At 40.6% G+C, this 20,497-nt stretch overlaps 1 protein-coding gene across 1 annotated transcript; it reads right to left on the reverse strand.

Annotated features, from left to right (window-relative positions):
• Positions 1 to 1,529: 1,529 nt before the first annotated feature.
• On the reverse strand, positions 1,530 to 13,109 carry LOC114088338 (zinc finger protein 431-like). The gene is made up of 5 exons (XM_034635531.2): positions 13,092 to 13,109; positions 4,178 to 4,304; positions 3,929 to 3,989; positions 3,207 to 3,363; positions 1,530 to 2,870 (listed from the first exon to the last, which is right to left on the reverse strand). The coding sequence occupies exons 1-5, from the start codon at positions 13,107 to 13,109 to the stop codon at positions 1,530 to 1,532; spliced, it is 1,704 nt and encodes a 567-aa protein (XP_034491422.2).
• Positions 13,110 to 20,497: the final 7,388 nt, after the last annotated feature.

Here is a 20,497-nt window from a genome sequence, read left to right on the forward strand (position 1 = left end):
CATTTTAACTACAAAGCTTGTGTACTATTCTATATCATATTTCTTTGTACAAAATCATACTACACACTAGATTTTGCCAACACATACATAGTAAATATAGGATTATGTCATCATATGGGAGAGTTGACAACAGGTGCAAAAAATATATAGAGAAAAATTAAATCTAACAGAAAGAGATATTTAACCAGGAGAAACATGTTGCCTTCACATCTTCATGCTGACACAATTCCTACATCCACTCCTGGGTGCATTCTCATTACCTCTGAATAGACAAAAAATAAATGAAGTCACACACCCTTTTTACTTGCCTACAGTGGTTTTCTCAAAAAAAGAAGTTTCTTGCTGAAGGGGTTGCATTACTGTAATTTCACTGGAAAAGCAGGCTGAGGCAGGGGATGACAAGTTCAACATCAACCTCAGCAACATAGTGATGACCTAAGCAATTCTTAGACCATGGCTAAATATTTGAAAAAAAAAAGAAAGAAAGAAAAAGAAGTAGGATGTGGCTCAGTGATCAATTGTTTCTGGGTTGAATCCCTGGTACCAAAAAAAAAAAAAAAAGTAAAAGAAATTAAAATAACAAATTCTCTCAAGTCTAAATAAGTCTAAATGGATCTGAAACAACTGGAAGTCTCACCACATTTGTATATACAAGGCTTTTCTCCAGAGTGAGTTCTTCCATGATGTTCCAAAAGAACATGGAAAAGTGAAAGTGTCATCACATTGTTTAAAGAACAGAAGGGTTTTCCCTGATGTGAATCCCTTTATGTCTTTGAAGGAAACCAGGAGAGCTGCATACTGCCCCACATGGCTTTTCCACAGGATTTTCTACAGTATGAGTCCTTTCATACAACTGAACAAAACTGAAACACTTGAACACTTACTTGCAAATGATTTATTCATTTTGGCATGAATCTTTTCAGAAGAGTCTTCTCAGACCTTATAAAAAACTGGGAAAATTAGAAGACTTCTCACATTAATCACATTCTCAGGGCTTCTCTCTGTATTTTCATATATGAGAAGGAAAGCAGGACTGGGATGGGAAGCTGACAGAATGTACCAAATCTTCCACATTCTCAGGGTTTGTTTTTCAGTGTGAGTGAAATGACTTTGAAGGCAACAGGAAAAATGGAATGATTTTCCAATCTTCACATTTAAAGCTTTATTCAGATGGATCTAGTAGTGTTTGCCTTTAATCCCAGAGACTCGGGGTCTGAGGCAGAAGGATCACAAATGTGAAGCCAAACTCAGCACATAAGCAAGGCCCTAAAGAACTCTGCAAGTCCCTCTCTCAAAATAAAAAGGAAAAAATTTGTGGCTCAGTGATAGATGACCACCAGACTAAATCCCCAGTACTATAGATAGATAGATAGATAGATTGATTGATTGATTTGGACATGTGAGCACTTTTTTCACTTTGACAAGAAATATTGATTTCCCACATTTCACATTCAAAGAATTTTTCTACAGAAAAATTACTACATGTTAATGAGTGAAACATTATTAACAGAAGACTTTGCCAATTGTTTTCATGAGTACGAATTCTCTGCACTATGGGTTCCTTCATGTAAGTGAAGCTGAGCAGATGTAACAAAGGCTTTTTCACATTGTTTACAACCATAGAGCTTCTCTCCGATATGTATTCTTCCATGTCTTTGAAGTTCACTGGAACTAGCAAAGGCTTTGAAACACCGCTTACACTCATAGGGCTTCTCCCCAGTATGCATTCTTCTATGAATCTGAAGGTATCTGGATGTAGAAAAGGCTTTGCCACACAGCTCACACTCATTGGGCTTTTCTCCAGTATGAGTTTTTTCATGTTTGGCAAGGTAACTGGAACTAGCAAAGAAATTACCACAATGCTTACATTCATAGGACTTCTCCCCAGTATGTTTTCTTCTATGTCTGTAAAGGCTACTGTATGCAGCAAAGGCTTTGTCACACTGCTTACATGCATAAGGCTTCTCTCCAGTATGAATTGTTTTATGTAAGTAAAGGTCAGAGGAACAAGCGAAGGCTTTGCCACACTGCTTGCATGGGTAAGTCTTCTCTGCAGTATGAATTGTTTTATGTGAGTAAAGGCCAGAGAATTGAGTGAAGGCTTTTCCACACTGCTTGCATTCATAGGGCTTCTCCCCAGTATGTATTCTTCTATGTCTCTGAAGGCTAATGGACCTAGCAAAGGCTTTGCCACACTGCTTACATGGATAAGGCTTCTCTCCACTATGAACCGTTTTATGTGAGTGAAGGCCAGAGGAATTAGTGAAGGATTTTCCACACTGCTTACACTCATAGGGCTTCTCTCCAGTATGCGTTCTTCCATGAATCTGAAGGGAAGTTGATGCAGCAAAGGCTTTACCACACTGCTTACATTCATAGGGCTTTTCTCCAGTGTGAGTTTTTTCATGTGAGTAAAGGTTACTGGATGTAGTAAAGGCTTTGCCACACTGCTTACACTCATAGGGTTTCTCTCCAGTATGTGTTCTTCCATGAATCTGAAGATCACTGGAACTTGCAAAAACTTTTCCACACTGCTTACATTTATAGGACTTCTCTCCAATATGTGTTCTTCTATGTCTTTGAAGGTTACTAGAACTAGCAAAGGCTTTGCCACAAAGCATACACTCATAGGACTTGTCTCCAGTATGAATTTTTTCATGTTTGTAAAGGCCAGACAAATAAGTGAAGGCTTTTCCACACTGCTTACATTCATAGGTCTTCTCTCCAGTATGTGTTCTTCCATGTATTTGAAGGTAACTGGATGTAGAAAAGGCTTTGCCACACTGCTTACATTCGTAAGGCTTTTCTCCAGTATGTGTTCTCTGATGTATTCTAAATAAACTGGGGTAAGCAAAGTCTTTCCCACATACCTTACATTTTAAATGTGCATTCCCCATGTGTGTGATCCTCTGCCTTTGAAGACTTGTGTGTGAAATAAAGGTTTCACGATCTTGTTTACATTCATAGAGTTTCTCTCCATAATGAGTTCTTTCATGTCTTCTAAATAAAGAAGGGAAATGAAAGGCTTTCCCACATATATCACATTGAAAAGGTTTACCTACACTGTGTATTCTCATGTGTCTTTGAACACGTGTGGAAGAAGATGAGGCTTCACCATATTGTTGATATTCATAGAGTTGCAACCCAGTATGAGTATCTTCATGTCTTTGAATGTCACTAGAACAAGTGAAGACTTTCCCACGTACTGTACGTTCATAAGGTCCCTCTCCAGTTTGTATTAACATTTGTGTGTGAACATTTTTTAGAGAAACCAGGCATTGCCTATAGTGTTTAAATTCATGTGGCTTCTCTTCACATTCCTCCTGGTTGTAGCATTTGTGTCCAGAGTAAGATGTGATGTGCCTATGAAGTAATGAAGGGCATATGAAGTCTTTGGCATACATATGACAACCACATGGATTTACTCTATTAAAATTTTTCTTTGTCCAGGTAAGAACTGGACTCTCATTGAAACTTTCCCCACACTATCTTCTTGGCCGTTGAAGTTTACCACATGGCTTCTTTGAAGAATGACCAGCACATTATCAATGCTTGATTCATTCATGATTTTATACTTATTTATAGGACCTAGGCTTACATTACTATCAACATCAGGTAAGGCGAGGTTTCCTGATGTGTTCAAATTGACTCAAAATTAAGAGATTGAAAGGAAACAATCCTTTGCAATGCAGCTTCCCTATGGTGATTATCCAAATAGTGATATTCATATGCAATTTCATATACTTTTGGCATGCCAAGTACTTGGAAAAAACTGAATATCTGTTACAGTTAAGTATATATTTCTAGTTAAAAAATCTTATAAAAATAAATATATTTCAAATTGTGCATACTTCTTGAGTTGGTCTGTTTTAAAAATTATATGACCTTCTCAGATTCCCTCAAATACACCTCATGTGGGTACAATTACCTTAGAATGCTCTCAGAATTTTTTATCTCATCTTCAATATTCTTTTCATCCAATTTGTTTTCTAAAATGAGAAACCAGAACAATCTGTATGAATTTTTAGGAGACAGAAATGCTTTGCCAAATTGTAGGTGCCTTTTATGCTGCAATAATTCAACAATGTATTCCCTGTTCATGTTGTATATAAATGACAAAAATAAACATGAGTTCTCTATGTGATTAATTTAAAAAAAAAAAAAACATCATTATTACCAATAAAAGCCAGGTTTCTGAGGATTTCCAGCATCACATCTCTGTAAAGGTTTTTCTGGGAAGGATCCAGCAATGCCCACTCCTCCTGGGTGAAGTCCACAGCCACATCCTCAAAGGTCACTGAGATCTAAAATATCCCACAAATATTTACTGGAGGTCAGGAGAGATTGACAGCAGAAGAAGTATGTACTCATCATTCTTGATGTCCACAGGATTCTATGAATTTCTGATTAATTCCATGATTTGGTCCATCAAATCCTTCCTGCACTCAATTCCCCACACACATTTCAACACTAGAATTGGGCCACTCAGAAGGCAAGCAACTAAGTGTTTTGCTCCCTTCCATTGGTGAGTTCACAGGAAGTAAGACAGTATCATGACTCACTTTGTTGGTTACACCTCTATTACATGTCCTAACAACCTTCTCTGCTGTGGAAAGCTAATATTAACATCCCCAATAGTCAGCTTTCTTTCCTAAGGGTAAGTACTATGAAATTGTTGCAATCACAGAACTCAGTAATTGAGAGAGATTCTGCCAACCACAGTGGGTCACTGTGCCTACACTGTTAATATAGACAACACAGCATTCATTGATCTCTTGATTCTTTATGAAAGTCTATTGTTCCTTCTTTAAGGAAATGCATAGAACAGTCCCCACCCATGACGTCTGAGCATGGATCACAAAGAAGATTCCCCTACAGACAGCATATAGACAAATTGACACTTGGGTTGCCACAATTTGTGAACCGGGGATTGCGTTCATCTTGTGGGATTACACAAAGAGAACAACTAGATATTTGCAGGTGCATTTCTCCATAACAAAATTAATAAAATAGAAAACATGCACAATGATTAATAAACACAAAAATTTGATGATTTCTCAAGGTTACTGTCAAAGCAGAATGAGGTAAGGGGAAAGATGGAACATGTCTTAGATATAACTCCATGACCCAAAGATGTCACCATGTCCAAACAACAACATTGCAAAGTTTTATAAGTCTCAAAACAATTTTCTTAATGAACAGCAGACACGAATTTCTAAATCTCACAGCAACAGTGAATGTGCAAGGATTGTCAATAACCTACTGAAAAGCAGTCACTTCACTACCGTACGGTCATGTTCCACATAGCCATGTTCCACTCAAGGACACTTTGGTCAAGAGTGGGCCACATGTGCACGGGTGTCTGTCGTGAAAGAATTTTCTCCTGCCTGTGATGATGGTGGTGCAAACAAACCTAAGACAGAAGCATTTCCAGGGTGTGTAAAAAAGCAGGGTTGCAACCCAGAATCCTCACCTATCTAACACAGTTTGGGTGTGAAACACGCCACTCCATGTATAATCATAACAATACTATAATGTCTGCTCCATGATGGAATAGTCAAAAATATCACCTATAAGAAGGTGCCCCTGCCACTGACATACAACCATTCTCAAGGACTTAGCACATGTGATATCCTGAGCATCACAGTATCAGCAGAGGTGAGCAAGAGACCATGAAGAAGGCTTCCGTGGGCTGGCCTTCACAGGATGGAAAGATGAGTGACAGCAGGTGTCTTGGATACAGATCACAATGATGGTCCAGGCAAACTGGAATCTGGGTGGCCAAAGGCACTATATCCTCAATTCTGTAGACAAAAATCCATTTACTATGCATTCAAATGTAAAACACTAAAACACATTTAATGACCTTACAAGAAATTTTATTTTATTTATTTATATGGCACTTAATGACTGAGCCTCATCCCCAGCACATATGCCATTTTGACACAGTACTCAAAAAGTTCCTCAGGGCCTTGTGAGAGGCTGAGGGTAGCATTTAAATTTATAATTCTTCTGCCTCATCCTCCAAGGCTGCTAGGAATACAATCATGCACCATTGCACCTGTGGAAATTTAGTTTTGTAGAAGAACATGTTATACAATTCCCTAATGATTAGAAGAAAGAAAAAAAATTCAACACTCAGAGCAAAATGACACAATAGAGAGCCTGGAATCATCTCAGTACAGCCATGAGATAGAACAGAATTGGAAACACAAGCCAAACCATCAGAACAACAACGTCATCATGCCCCAAAGCCCTGAAAGTTTCCCAACAGCTCCGTGAAGCAGTCATATGGAAGAGTGCAGTGCAGCAACCATGGTTTGACCTTCAGCCTGACCCTCTATGACTCCAGACTGCACACAGCACATCTTCTTCAGTTTTGGGCAATTCATACTAAAATCACCATGGAAATATATATTTTAAAAAATATTTTGTTTTTTAATTGTAATTGAACTCAATACCTTTATTTATTCATTTATTTTTTTAAATGTGGTACTGAGGCTTGAACGCATGGCCTCACATGTACTAGGTGAGTGTTCTACCACTGAGCCACAACCCCAGCTCAACCATGGAAATATATTAATGACTAAAACCAACTCTCAGTCTTCTACATCAGAAGTAATCACTATAAAAAAATCAGCAGAAATTCCTTAAAAGGATTTAAGTAAACAAACAGCCTGCAAATAGCAAGAAAGCAAACTATTGTCTACCCACTGAACCATCACCTAAAATTTGACCAAGAAAGCTTCAGAGAGTTTCTTTTAAAAATCAGGTTTTAAAAACACCCAGGTTTAGGAAGCTAAGGCAGGAGGTTCTCAAGTTCAATGCCAACCTTAGCAACTTAGTTAGGCCCTAAGCAGGTTGGCAAAATCCTGAATGAAAGTTAACAAAAATAAAAGTTAAGGGGGAAGGTGCTGCGGATTTGGTTCAGTGGTTAAGCACCCAAGGATTTACTCCACAGTATGCTCCCCCAAATAAAACCACCGAGATATACTGATGAAAGAAGGAAGTTCACACAGACTAGGAGGAAATATTAAAGAGGACCATGACCCACATGCTCAGCACTGGTTGCTCTCCAGGTGGGGATCTGCAGGGCAAAGACATAGCAGAGTTTTAATAGCACCACTGTGTATTAATGCACAGGCCCCAGCACAACTACTCACAAAAACCAGACAAGTGAGGTTTTCCTGTTTCTACTGTCATTCTCTAGTTTCTGGTGTACGGAGAAATGAGGCCAGGGGACACTGAAATCTGGCAGCAACAGTTTATTAGTGGCAGTACAGCCCAGAAAAATAATTCCCAAGGCGTGAGCCCAGAGAACATCAGGGCTTTTACTTTTATACATAAACAAGCTTTGAGGACATCAAGAAAGAAAATTGGGGCAATATATTGGAGAGTGAATTTTTTATTTCTTATATGGGAACAAGCTTGCCAATGGCCTAAAGACTCATACACATTTGGGACTTTTACTATGCTCAACCTGAAGAGGGATTGTTCTTTCTCTGCTACTTTGTTGACTGCTTCTGCTACTGCATTACAGGTACCTGCAGCTGTGGCCAGCCCTCATGGTGAAATGTCAGAGAGCACAGCTGGTGGGTGTCAGTCTGCCAATCCTCAGCCTGTCAGCTTCGAAACCCCTAAAGTTTCCATTCTGTTGGATGATCTAGCATTCAGGGAAATTTTTCAAAGGAGCTGAATACAAAATAATTTGCTAAACATAGCTCAGACACCTAGTCTCTAGGCAAAGGCATGAAGCCTTCAACAAACAGAAACCACAGAATAGGAGAAAAGGAAGAAACACATTTTCTTTTTTTAGTTATTGATGGAACTTTTTTCAGTTGTATATGGTGTTGAGAATCAAACCCAGTGCCTCATGCAGGCTAGGCAAGCACTCTACCACTGAGCCACAGCCCCAGCCCCAAGAAACATATTTCATTCACTTAAAAAAATGTACAAAGAATACTGAGGAACAGCAAAACATAACTCATGCATGGAAAATAACAGACGTGAGATTGACCATGCCTGAGTAAGATAAGACTCCAGAATCCCTGGGATAAATTTTTTTATTCATTTATTCATTTGTTTGTTTATATTTTGTACCAAGGATTAAACCAAAGGGTTCATAACAATTAAGCCACATTCACTGCCCTATTTTATTTTTAATTATTTCTATTTTGAGAGAGAATTTCTCTAAGTTGTTCAGTGCCTAACTTGATGAGCCTTCCTGGGAAGTTGTGGTACTCCTGCCTAAGAGTCCTGAACTGCTGGGATTAAAGGGATGTGGGGGCCCTAGGCTAAACTTTCAAGTAACTCTCTTGAATTGTTAGTATGCATGCACCTAAAAAAAAGTCAAAATACATCAGGCAGAGCCATACAAAACTCCCCAGGACAATGAAGAATAAACTGCTACATTGGGAGACATCACCACAACACTGCTGGGTCTGTGATCATGTAGCAGAGCAACAGACAGGAGGGCTTCCCTGGCCATTAGTCAAGGTGAAACACACAGCCTTCTCAGGATCACAGTACCACCACCCAGAACAGGCCACATTCTGAGCCATAAGCCTCACCTCAACAAATATGCAATGCCAGTGAAATCCCAAGTAGGCTCAAAGAACATGGGAGTTAAAGCAGAAATCAGATCAGAAGCACCTGGAAAACCTTTAAGTAAAGGGAGATGCAACACAGGGCTCTAAAAAGACACAGGAGGAAGAGATGACTTAAGGGCAAATGTGACCATGTTGAGAAAAATGAAATACAAATGTCCAACATGAAAAAACTGCACAGATGGTGCACTGGGGGTCTCTACAGCATCCAAAGCACATTCCAGAAAAGAAGAGATAAAAGCAATCATTGACCCCTGTACTTAAGTAAAGGAGCGAAAAAAGAGAAAGGTAAGTATAAATTAAGCACAGGCAGGTAAGAGGGGTTGTTGTTGAAACCACAATCAAGAAATCAGCAGGGGCTGGTGCTGGGGCTAAGCTGTAGCTCACTCTCCTTGCATGTGTGAGGTAGTGGGTTTGATTCTCAGCACCACATATAAATAAATAAAGATCTATGAACAATTTTTAAAAATTAAGAAAAAACAATTATTAAAAAAAAGAGGGCTGGGGATGTGGCTCAAGTGGTAGCGCGCTTGCCTGGCATGCGTGCGGCCCGGGTTCGATCCTCAGCACCACATACAAAGATGTTGTGTCTGCCGAAAACTAAAAAATAAATATTAAAAAATTCTCTCTTAAAAAAAAAAAAGAAATCAGCAGTCAGCAAAACCAAGTTCTGCATGAACATCACCATCACTGACAAACTAATATGTGGCTAAGGAAACAGAGGACAGGAGTGAGGTTATGGCTCAGTGTAGAGAGCTTGCCTAGCACCAGTGAGACACTGGGCTGAATCCATACCAGCACATCAAAGTAAATAAGTAGAAGAAAGGTATGAGAAATACAATAACATTAAACAAATAAGAAATCCAAAGACACAGAAACTACCCATTAGAGTTAAAATAACCACCATTACCATCCATGGGCTCTTCAACAATATCATAAACATGCACTTGACACAAATCTGATAACTTAGAGGAAGTGGCCCAATAATTTTAGAGAGACCATCTACTACTACACAGAAGGACAAATACACAAAACACATGAGCCTGTGCCTACTGATGAAACTGACTCAATATCTAATTACCATCAAAAAAGTGAAATGTAGGGCTGTTAGACATCATACCGGCTGCCACCAGACACTCCAGAACTGCCACCAATTTTCTACATTTGTTTTGAGAATGCAGAAGCATAGGAAACACCTTCTAATTCCTTTGGAGGCATATGTTATATTATTATCAAAATTAACTTGATAAAATGAGGAAGCTATGAATTACTTTCATGATCATAAATGCAAAATACCTCCACAAACATTACTTAACTGAATCTAAAAATAAATAAAAAGAATTGCATACCAAGTACAAGATGTTGAAAACACTGGAGACTACAAGCTAAAGAGAAGAGGTGTATGATACTATGGGTGATGGTTCACTCGAATGTTCACTTTGATGGAATTAAGAGACACTAATGATTAATAGGCTTCTGGGTGTGTCCATGAGGCTGTGTCTAGGAGTGATTGGCATGTGGGATAGCAAACTAGAAAACCTCCCTAAGTGTGGGTAATGTCATCCAAATAGGATGGTGGCTTGCATGGAATAAAAGTTGCAAGAACTTGGTAGCAGCTGCAGATGCAAGCTGGATTCTACACAGATGGGTTTTCCACTGCTGCTGTGATTGCCTGAGGATATCAACTTTTCCTTCTTTACTCTTCCAAAGCTGATTCTGCCAGTGATTCTCCAGGGAGTTTCCAGAAGCATTAGATCTCAGACTAGGATAGCACCATTGATCCCTCTTGTTCAGAGGCTTCAGCATCTTGGGCTGCACAGCTACTACTTCTCCAGCTCCCCAGCCAGCAGACTGCCACAGAGGACTCTCCAGCTTCTGGTCACCTAGGACAATCTAACAAATCCCCTTTTTGTATTCATTCTTCCTGCTGATTCTGTTCCAATGGAGAACCCTAACTAATGTACTATAGAAGACTACAATTGCTCTGAAAAATAAATTCAATAAAAAATGAAACAACTACCACACCATGGAAGATTCACAAATACATAAAGAAGAAACAATATTACATAATGAATACCTTTTCCATAATAATGCAAGAGTAAAGGAAAGAGGAAGAGTTATATATACAAATTTCAAAACTTTGAAGAAAAGCAAGGAAACTGATTTTCAATACTGTTTCCATTTTGAGAGAAATGGGTGAGTTATCTTTAAAAGTCATTATAACTCCTGGTTTGGTGGAGTCCACTTTAAATTTTTGCAACTAGAAAAGTCAGGGCAGGAAGATGACAAGACTAAAGCCAGCCTCAGCAATGGAGCAAAGCCATCAGAAACATAGTCAGACTTGGTCTTAATCAAAAATTACATTCAGGAAAAGAGGCTGTCACTGAGTGACAGAGCACATTCCCAGCATGTTTGAGGCACTTGGTTTGAAACTTAGATCCACAAAAAAAATCAACACAATTAAAGTATTCTGTCCATCTCCAACTATAACAACATTAAAAATAAATTAAAAAATAAAAATAAAAAATGCTGGCGATGTGCTCAGTGGTCAAGTGGCTCTGGGTTTAATCCAGAGGGAAACACACATCCACCATCAAAAAATGCTTTCAGAAACTTGAAAGTATTTTTTGAATGAAACAAGCAGGAGCAAGTCCCTGGCTTAAATCCCACCAATTAATACATAAGTAAATAAATCAATAATAGTCCACTTTCTTGGGCTGGGATATAGCTCAACAGTAGAAGATTTGCCAAGCATACATAAGGCCCTGGGTTCAATCTGAAGCAGGGCACAAACACACACACGCACACTCACTCACACACACACACACGCACACTCACTCACACACACACACACACATACACACACAATATAACTCTACTAAACTTCATCTCATGAATGACAAAAAATGATTACAATAGGAAAGGTACAAAATGAGAGGCATAAAATACAACAAAATTAATAGAAAGATGATATAATTTCTTACCAAGGAGATTAAGGAGACTGAACTTTCCCATGATCTACACTCTCTGAAAACCCCTGAGCATTTTAGAAAATTCTGTGAATTCCAGGGCCAGGTGTGCTGTGCTTCTTGGTGAACTTAAAAAAAAACCTACTTCTAATAATGGAAATAGAAGACCATATTTAATATCAGTCAAAATTTGTAGTGATCATAGTGAGTGTAGACAGAGAGAAGTCATGTAACTCCCAAATTTCATAAGCTAACAGTCCAGCTCCCAAAGCGGTGGCCCAAGGATAAGGCACATTTTTTTTTTCTATTTGATATCTTGGATTGAATCCAGAGGCAGTTGACCACCCAACCACATCCCCAGAATTCGAAGTCTCTCCAAGTTGCAAAGGGTCTCGCTAAGTTGTTAAAGATGTCCTCAAGCTTTAAATCCTTCTGCCTCAGCCTCTGGAGAAGCAAGGAATACCGCTGTGCACCACTGCACCTTGCCATAAATTAGAATGTTTACCAAATGGAAATGTAAGTAGGCTTTTTTATTCCACTTCTTTCTTCCCTCTTTTATAATATTTCATCATATTTGGTTCTGAATAAATCAACTTGGGCCTCAGATAAGTGAGCAGATCATTTCACAGTGATAACCACAAATGGCTGGTGCTGAGGGAGCAAACATATCAGGCTCAAGAGGCAGGGAAAGTCCCCCTGCCAGCTGGGACATCCTCACACCTGGGCATGCTCACTGAAACACTCCATAATCACTGTCCCATGAGACCTAGACCATGACTCCAGCCTATGAGGCTTTTCAGATTTTCACAGCACTGCACTGGGGTGGCTGGTCCTTATGCATGGGGAGAGTTTTTGCTCTTTCACAGTGTGAAAGAATGCAAGGTCAGGAATCACTGGTGACCTGGCCCCTCAGCACCAGCATCCACAGGCTGACTGTCCAACTGTATCCAAGGAATGGGAACAGGGCTTGGGGAGAACAAGATCCCAAGAAGTTAGCTGTCTAGATGAGGCATGTTCCAGGACATTCCTTAGACCCAAGACCTCAGCTGAGCTCCCAAGAGGCTGTACTTCACAACTTAGGCTGTCCTCTAAGAGGAGCTGACCCAGGGCATAAAATTCCTTGTACCATGCAGGGCACAGGAGAGCTGTGGGCACATGGTGGCAACCAAGGAAAGGATAGTGGCTGGGGACATAAGACTCTGTGAGGTATGCAAAGAAAACCCGCCAGAGGAATCTGATATGCTGTCTATACCTAAGAAAGATAAAAAGAGAAGCACAGGATTTTCCCAGGTGTGAACTGAAGTTCTCTATGAACTTGCTCTATGTCAATGAACCTTCAGACCACTTGACTTTGGGGAAGGAGACGACCATAAGGATAGTAAAATGGGGTTCTGGATGGATGGCAAAAATTCTTATGGGATATCTTAAGCCCTTTAATAGTCAATTACCCTAATTTCTATAGTAGTCCAAAATTCTCCAAACAAATGCACTTCTCAGAATATATTACCAACCTTACCTGACATATAACCGCCATCTTCCAAAGCTAACAATGTAATAACAGACCTACAGAAGAAATTTCACCTTTTTTTTTTTTACTGTAGCCACCCATCTGATGATCCTACCAATGCACTTGGTTAATGTATTCATACATAACTTTCTTTTACAAACATTCTTGTCAGCCATGCACAGTGGGGCACAACTGTAATCCCAGCAGCTTAACAGACTGGGTCAGGAGGACTGCTAAATTCAAAGCCAGCCTCAGCAACTTAGTGAGGCCCTAAGGAACTTAGTGAGATCATGTCTCAAAATAAAATGTAAAAAGAGCTGCAGATCTGGCTTATTGCATAAGTACCCCTGGGGTCAATGCCAGGGATTTAAAAAAAATGTAATCTCTTCCAGGTTGAAACACATACATCATTCAGGATAAGTTGAATCCACGTTCCTGAGGATGGTCATTAATATTTGGGTCAAAGTAAACTATTTTCCTCAGGTATGGTGGCCAGTGCCTTTAATTCCAACAGCTTGAGAAGCTGAGGCAGGAGGATCAGAAGTTCCAGGCGAGGCTGGATAACATAGCCAGATCCACTCTGAAAACAAAATTTAAAAGGGCTGGAGATGAAGGGCAATAGAATAAATCAGACATTTTATCCTATTTGCATATGTGACTACATGACCAGTGTGAATGGACATTAGGTACAACCAGAAAAAGAAGAAGTTACACTCTATTTACATATGATGTGTCATAATGCATTTCACTGTCATGTATAAGTAATGAAAACCAAGTAAAATAAATAAATAACTTCTGCCAAAAAACAAACAAAAAAGGGCTGGGGATGTACACCAAGATTCAATATCCCTAGTACCAATAACCAACTGCATTATTTCATTTAAAGCAGCTATTTTACCTGAACACAGGGTGTGTCACATGACTATTCTTTTCCCTCAAGAAACAGAACAAAAGTGTTAATCTTGCCAGGGATAGTGGCACAGGCCTGTAATCCCAGGGACTCAGGAGGCTGGGGCAAGAGGATCACAAGTTGGAAGACAGTGTCCCAAACAACTGGGATAGGATCTCATTTTTTTTTTTTAATTGGGGGTGGGTATGCCTGACGATTACACTGATAAAGCTTCTCTAGTTTTGAACTGCAATACAAAAACAAAATATTCTTTGCAATATATCAGTAGAGAAAAAGTGAAAATTAATAGACTGTGTCCATTTGAAACTTAGAGGAAGACCAGATATTTATGACGGGAAGTGGAAAAGATGGGGCATTTTAGAACTCAGGAGGCAACTGCAATTTGAAAGACCTACAGCAGCTGTGGGAGGAACTAAACTGGGGGAAAGAAAGTGGATTTGCGATCCTGCTTCCTACACATTTGGAAGAGTGGGTGAGGGCCACCAGCAGGGGGGAAGGGGAAGCTGGAGACCTGAGCTGCCCATTCAACAATGGAAGCCAAGGGACAGGGCCCAGGGCCACCTGCCAGTGGGAACTGGGCCTCATGCTCCGCAGCTGACCTCAGGGACTGGATACCCAGCCCAATACTAGGGGACACAGAGCAGAAGCCCAGGGCCATCCGCCATGGAGGACTAGGCTGCACCATCTGCACCAACCTTGGGAACCCAGCTCACCCCGCGGGACCAGTGGCAGAGGCTTAGGGTCAGCCGCCAGCAAGGTGACTTCAAGATTCTACTATCCAGCCCAACCCCCAGGACCAGGGGACAGAGACCCAGGGCAACCTCCAGAGGAGACTCGGCCAGGCTCTGCAGCTCACCACTTTGAGGGGGCCCCAAGGCAGGTGCTGACCGTGTACCTTCAGCCCTCATCACATACTCACCATTTTTGTCTTTCTAGAGGACCCGGTGTTTGCTAGAGGACCTCAAGGCACCAGAGATAGAGGGAGGCACAGGCTGCTCAGAATCACCTAGGCCTCTTGGCAGAGCACGTGGGGCCCGGAAAGGGAGGAGCAAAGTTGGTACAGGGGATAAAAAGCCAGCGACAGTGCGGAAGCCCGCCCTTCCCCTCTGTTTTGGAACCTGATTGGACACTTCCACCCCAGCATCCCTAATGGGCCACCTCCAGTCAGGCCTCTGCATTGTGACTGACAGCTAAGGTTATCCAATCACTAACCAAAATTGCCTAGAGTGGCAGATCCTTGGCCCCAGCCCTTTTCAGGTGGAGCTTCTTTCCTGGGCTGGGAACTAACCCAGGTGGGAAGCCTTTGCTTGAACTTGGTACAAATGGTAACATCTGGGATTGAGCTCTGGCTGAGGGAAACTGCCATCCCAGCACTGGTGATGCCCTGGGTTTTAACCTCACCACAGAAACAAACAACAATTAAAAAGAAATACAAAAAATAGTTACTTAAGGACTCTGAGGCCTGAGGAGCCCAAGGTCAGGTGAGCATCGACAAATGTTAATACTGTTTACTGTGAGGAATCCTTGTTCCCCCGAATCCTGCAGTATAACACCAGAGAAGCAGGTGGAGAGTGGAAAGTGGAAGGCTTTAATAAGAGAAAGCACAAAAGACTCCCCCCACCCCAGGAAGAAGGGGACCCAAAAGGCAGAATGCCTGTAAGGAGGAGGACTTCTCCCTCTTAAACCTAAGATCTTTTGTCCTCCAACATTCCTGTCCTTTATTTTCCTTTATTGTGCAGGTAATTGGGCCTGAGGCTGGAAAGCCAAAGGGAGAGAAATGGGTGGAATGAAGGGGCGGCAGCAGAAATCTGGGCAGAAACACCCTAGGGTGGTTTGATTAGCATCTCCCTATTTTACTGGCAGCTATTTCTTTAACCCTTATTATTGACATTCCCAGGGCCATGGGGACATGAACAGTTCACTTATCAAGTGTTTTTTTGGTTTCCCAGGATCAGATCAGATTGTAATTTTTATTGGACCTGATATTAGATCCCATTTACCTAGCTGCAGAAACTAATAAATTTCAATCTGGCTTTACAAACAGGGAGAGCCTAGCTTAAAATAAATTAAAAGGGTTGAGGATCTAGCTCAGAGGTCGAGCCCCACAGGGATTATTCAACAGAACCTCAAAGAAAAAGATACCTATATCCATATATAGTATCAGCTGGTGTCACCTCAGGCAACTTAGCAAGATATAGTCTCAAAATTTTTGAAACAATATTTAAAAATATCATATGTATCATACATATTTGATATGTGAAAATAAATAGAGTTTGACAATTATTTCAGTCATTCTCATCACCTCTGGAATACTTATGTTTTGAGGAATTAGATAGAGCTAACAAAAGGAAACAATTGATGTTGGTGATTTGGCTCAGTGTTCTCTCCCCAGCAGAATGGAGGCGAAGGAGGTGTGGGAGGCAATTCCCTAAGGCAGCAATGCGGGGTTGAAATAAAATGAGCACCTTGTGCTTAATGTCCATGTTCTACATTCCACTATTAGGGAGTTGTTGGAAGTGACCTGACTCTGGTGATCCCACACATCAGTCATCCAGCAATGCCCACTCCTCCTGGGTGAAGTTCACAGCCACATCCTCAAAGGTCACTGAGATCTAAAATATCCCACCAAATGTATAGTGGAGGCCAGGAGAGATTGACAGCATGAGAAATCTATACTCAACATGCATGATGTTCACATAATTCCCTGGCTTCTCGATTAATTCCACGATTTGGTCCATCAAATCTTGCACTAAATTTATTCCAGCCATTCCAACACTAGAAATTGGCTACTCAGAAGGAAAACATCATAGTGATTTATACCTTTTCTTTGGTGAGTTCACAGGAAGTAAGACAGGTTCCCAGATTACTCCTAACTTCTTTATTGGTTGCACCTCTATCACATGTCCTAGAAATGACCTGTGTGGTACAGAGCTAATATAAGCACTTTTGAGAGTACTTATGTTTAGAAAACAAAGGTGATGAGTAGGAAATTGCAGGAATCATGAAACTAAGAGATTCTGCCAATTACAGTGGCTCCCTGGACCTACAAAGTTAATATACACAACATGGTATTTACTGATGTCTTGTTTCCTCTGAAAGTCTATTGTTCCAAACTTAAAGAAATGCCTAGAACCAGCCCCCATGCACACCCTCTGGGCATGGGGTCACTAAAAAGCTACCTTCACAGACAACATTGAGACAAACTTCCACACAGGTTGTCACAATGCATTAGCTGGAGATTGAGCTCATCCTGTGTGATTACACTGAGAACAACTAGAAGTTTGCAGGTACTTTACTCCAGAACAAATTTAGTTAATAGCTTACTATTAAATGGCCAAAACAAACATGAGTTCTCTATTTGATTAATTTAATTTATTTATTAATAAACACAACAATTTGATAATTTCCTGTGGTTACTGTCAAACCAGAATGGGGGAAGTGAAAGATGGCACATGTCTCAGAAATAACTCAATGACCCAAAAATGTCACCTTGTCCAAACAACAGCCTTACAAAATTTTAGAACTCTAAAAACAATTTTCTTAATAAACAGAAGGCACTACATTTCAAAGTCTCATAGCAACAAGGCATGTTCAATGATTGTCAAACTCTTCTTAACAGCAGCCGGTTCACTACCATAATGTAGTCATGAGACACATACCAATGTTGTGCTCAAGGACATTTTGATCAATGTTGGGCTTCATGTGCAATGGTTGTCTGTTGTGAAAGAGATTCATCGTGCCTGCAGCAATGGTGGTGCCAACAAACCTAAGGGAGAAGATCATCCAGAGTGTGGTAAAGCAACAAGTTTGTAGCCCAGATTCCTGAACTATCCCACACAGTCTGGGTGTGAAACAGGCCACCACTCACATCTGTAAGCATGCTATGATGTCTGCACCATGATGGAACAGGCAAAAAGAAAATGTCCCTGCCACTGACACAGAACCAAACTCAAGGACTGAGAACATACAGAACCACCCAAAACAATGAAGAATGCACATTTACACTCAGAGACATCAGCCCAACTCTGTCAGGACAATGATGCAGGCAGGAGCGCTTCATGGGCCTTCAACCCTTGGGAAGCACACTGAGAATTCTGGGTCACAGAAACACTCCACAGGACATAAACCACACCCCTACAAGAGCACCACCAGTGAAATCCCATGTATGCCCAAAGATCATGAGAGCAAAAACAGAAATCAGATCAGGAGCAGGTGAAAAGCCTCCAGGGAAGGGGACATGAAACAAGACTCTAAACAGACACAGGACAAAGTGGTGACTCAAGAGAAAATGTGACCATTTTTAAGGAGAAAAATGTAAAAGTCCATCACAGGAAATTCATAGAGAATACCTGAGGTGTGCTGTATTGGTATCCAAGTCATCCAACACACATTTCAGAAAAGGAGCTAAAAGCAATTATTGAAACTGTCACTTCAAAAAACCAGAGAAAGAAGAGCAAGGAAAACCTAAATTAACCACAGGAAGGTAACAGAGAAGGTGTTGATGAAACCCCAATCAGGAAATCCACAGTCCGCAAAATCAACTTCTTCATGAACATCAGCATCACTGATAAACTGACATAAGGCTAAGAATACAGAGGACAGGGACTGGGGATGTGGCTCAGTGGAAGAGTGCTTGTCTATGGCCTGGGAAAAACTGGGTTCAATCCTCACTGACACATAAAAAGAACGAAATAAAAGTGTAAATTATACAATAACATTAAAGAAAAAAGCAAAGAGGACTGAAAACCTACAAACAGATTTAAAATTCTCATCGTCAACAATGCATTGGGACTTCAATATTATCATAAACATGCTTGACACAAATTAGGCAACTTGCAAAAACTGGACCATTTCGTTGAGAGAGACAGTTTTTTTTATTTTTACACACAAGGGGAAATACACAAAATAGATGAGCATATGGCTGCTGAAAAAAAAGAGACTCAATAACTAATTACTACTAAAAAAGGCAAGGCAAGGCTCTAACATCACAAACAGGCTTCCATGAGACACATAAAAACTGCCACCAATTTTCTACATTTTTTCCAGAACACAGAAGCTCAGTTAAATCCTTCTAATTCTTTCTGAGGCATAAGTTACCATATTATCCAAATTAAATGGATCAAGAAAAGTATTAAATAGAAAACTATGACTGATGCTCATATTCACAAATGCAAAATTCAATCATGAATGCAAAAAACTGTATGATTAAGTCATCACACTTCAGGTGTCTATAAAAATGATGTGAAAATAATGGGCACAGGAACGCTCACTGCAGTGACTACAGCATCCATATCCAGAACTGCCCAAAGCTAGATGCAAGGAAGATGCATCTTTCAATACTGAATTGACAAGCTGCAGTTTGGCCACCTCAAAGAACATCACCCAGAAAACAAGCTCTGCAGCCTGGGAAGATACAGCACCCTTAAAGGCAGACTGGAAAGTGAGAGAAGCCAGTTTGAAATGGCCAAGTGCAGTAAGATTCCAAGTCAAGAACATTCTGGAATGAACAACATTATAGATGCACTAGCAGAACTGATGGGTGCCAGGGACTCAGGGAGCACAGAGGGAGGAAGGAATGAGAGGAGTGATGAACAGGTGGAACACAGGATTCCCAGAGCAGTGAAACTCTTCTGTACATTTTCTTGTATACTATGTGACACACACAATCACATCACACAGAGGAGGAACCTAAGGTAAATGGTGAACTTTGGCTTATGATAACGTTTTGCTTCATCCATTCTCTTTATCAAATGTTCAAACCTGGTTTAGTAACTAACAAACACCCTACACCAATGCAATATGTTGAAAACAGTGGAGACTATCGGCTGGAGAGAAGGGGTATTCGATACTATGAGTAATGGCACATTTAATTGTCACCTTGATTGGATTAAAAGATACAGTGATTAATAAGCTTTGGGGTGTGTCCATGAGGGTGTGTCTACAAATGATTGGCATGTGGAACAGCGTATCAAATTGGAGAACCTCCTTAAGCTAGGCAGCACCATCCAATAGGATGGTGTCTTGGGAGGCACAAAAGTTGGAAGAAGAAGGAAGCAGCAGCAGAGCAAGCTCCTTTCTTCTCAATGGGTTCTTGATGGCTGCTGCAGTGGTCTGAGGATATCAGACTCTGCCTTCTTCACTCTCCCAACATGGACTCTGCCAGTGATTCTCCAGGAAGTTTCCAGAACCTTTGGTCTGGACTAGGGCTGCACCATTGATCCCTCTTATTCTGAGGCTTCAGCCTGTTGGACTCTGTAGCTACTACTTCTCAAGCTCTCCAGCTGCAGATGGCCACTGTGGACATCCAGCTTCAGGTCAAGTAGGCCAATCGAATACCTCCCCTTTTATAATCATACTTCCTCTTGATACTGTTCCTCTAGAGAACACTGAGTAATAAATTATGTAAGCCTAAAATTGCTCATAAAATAAAGTTTATATAATAAAGAAGTGAATAAACTATCAAGCCATGAAGTTTTACAAATATATACATAAGAAACAATATTGT

This window comes from Marmota flaviventris, chromosome Y, assembly GCF_047511675.1.
Source record: "Marmota flaviventris isolate mMarFla1 chromosome Y, mMarFla1.hap1, whole genome shotgun sequence".
Taxonomy (NCBI): Eukaryota; Metazoa; Chordata; class Mammalia; order Rodentia; family Sciuridae; genus Marmota; species Marmota flaviventris.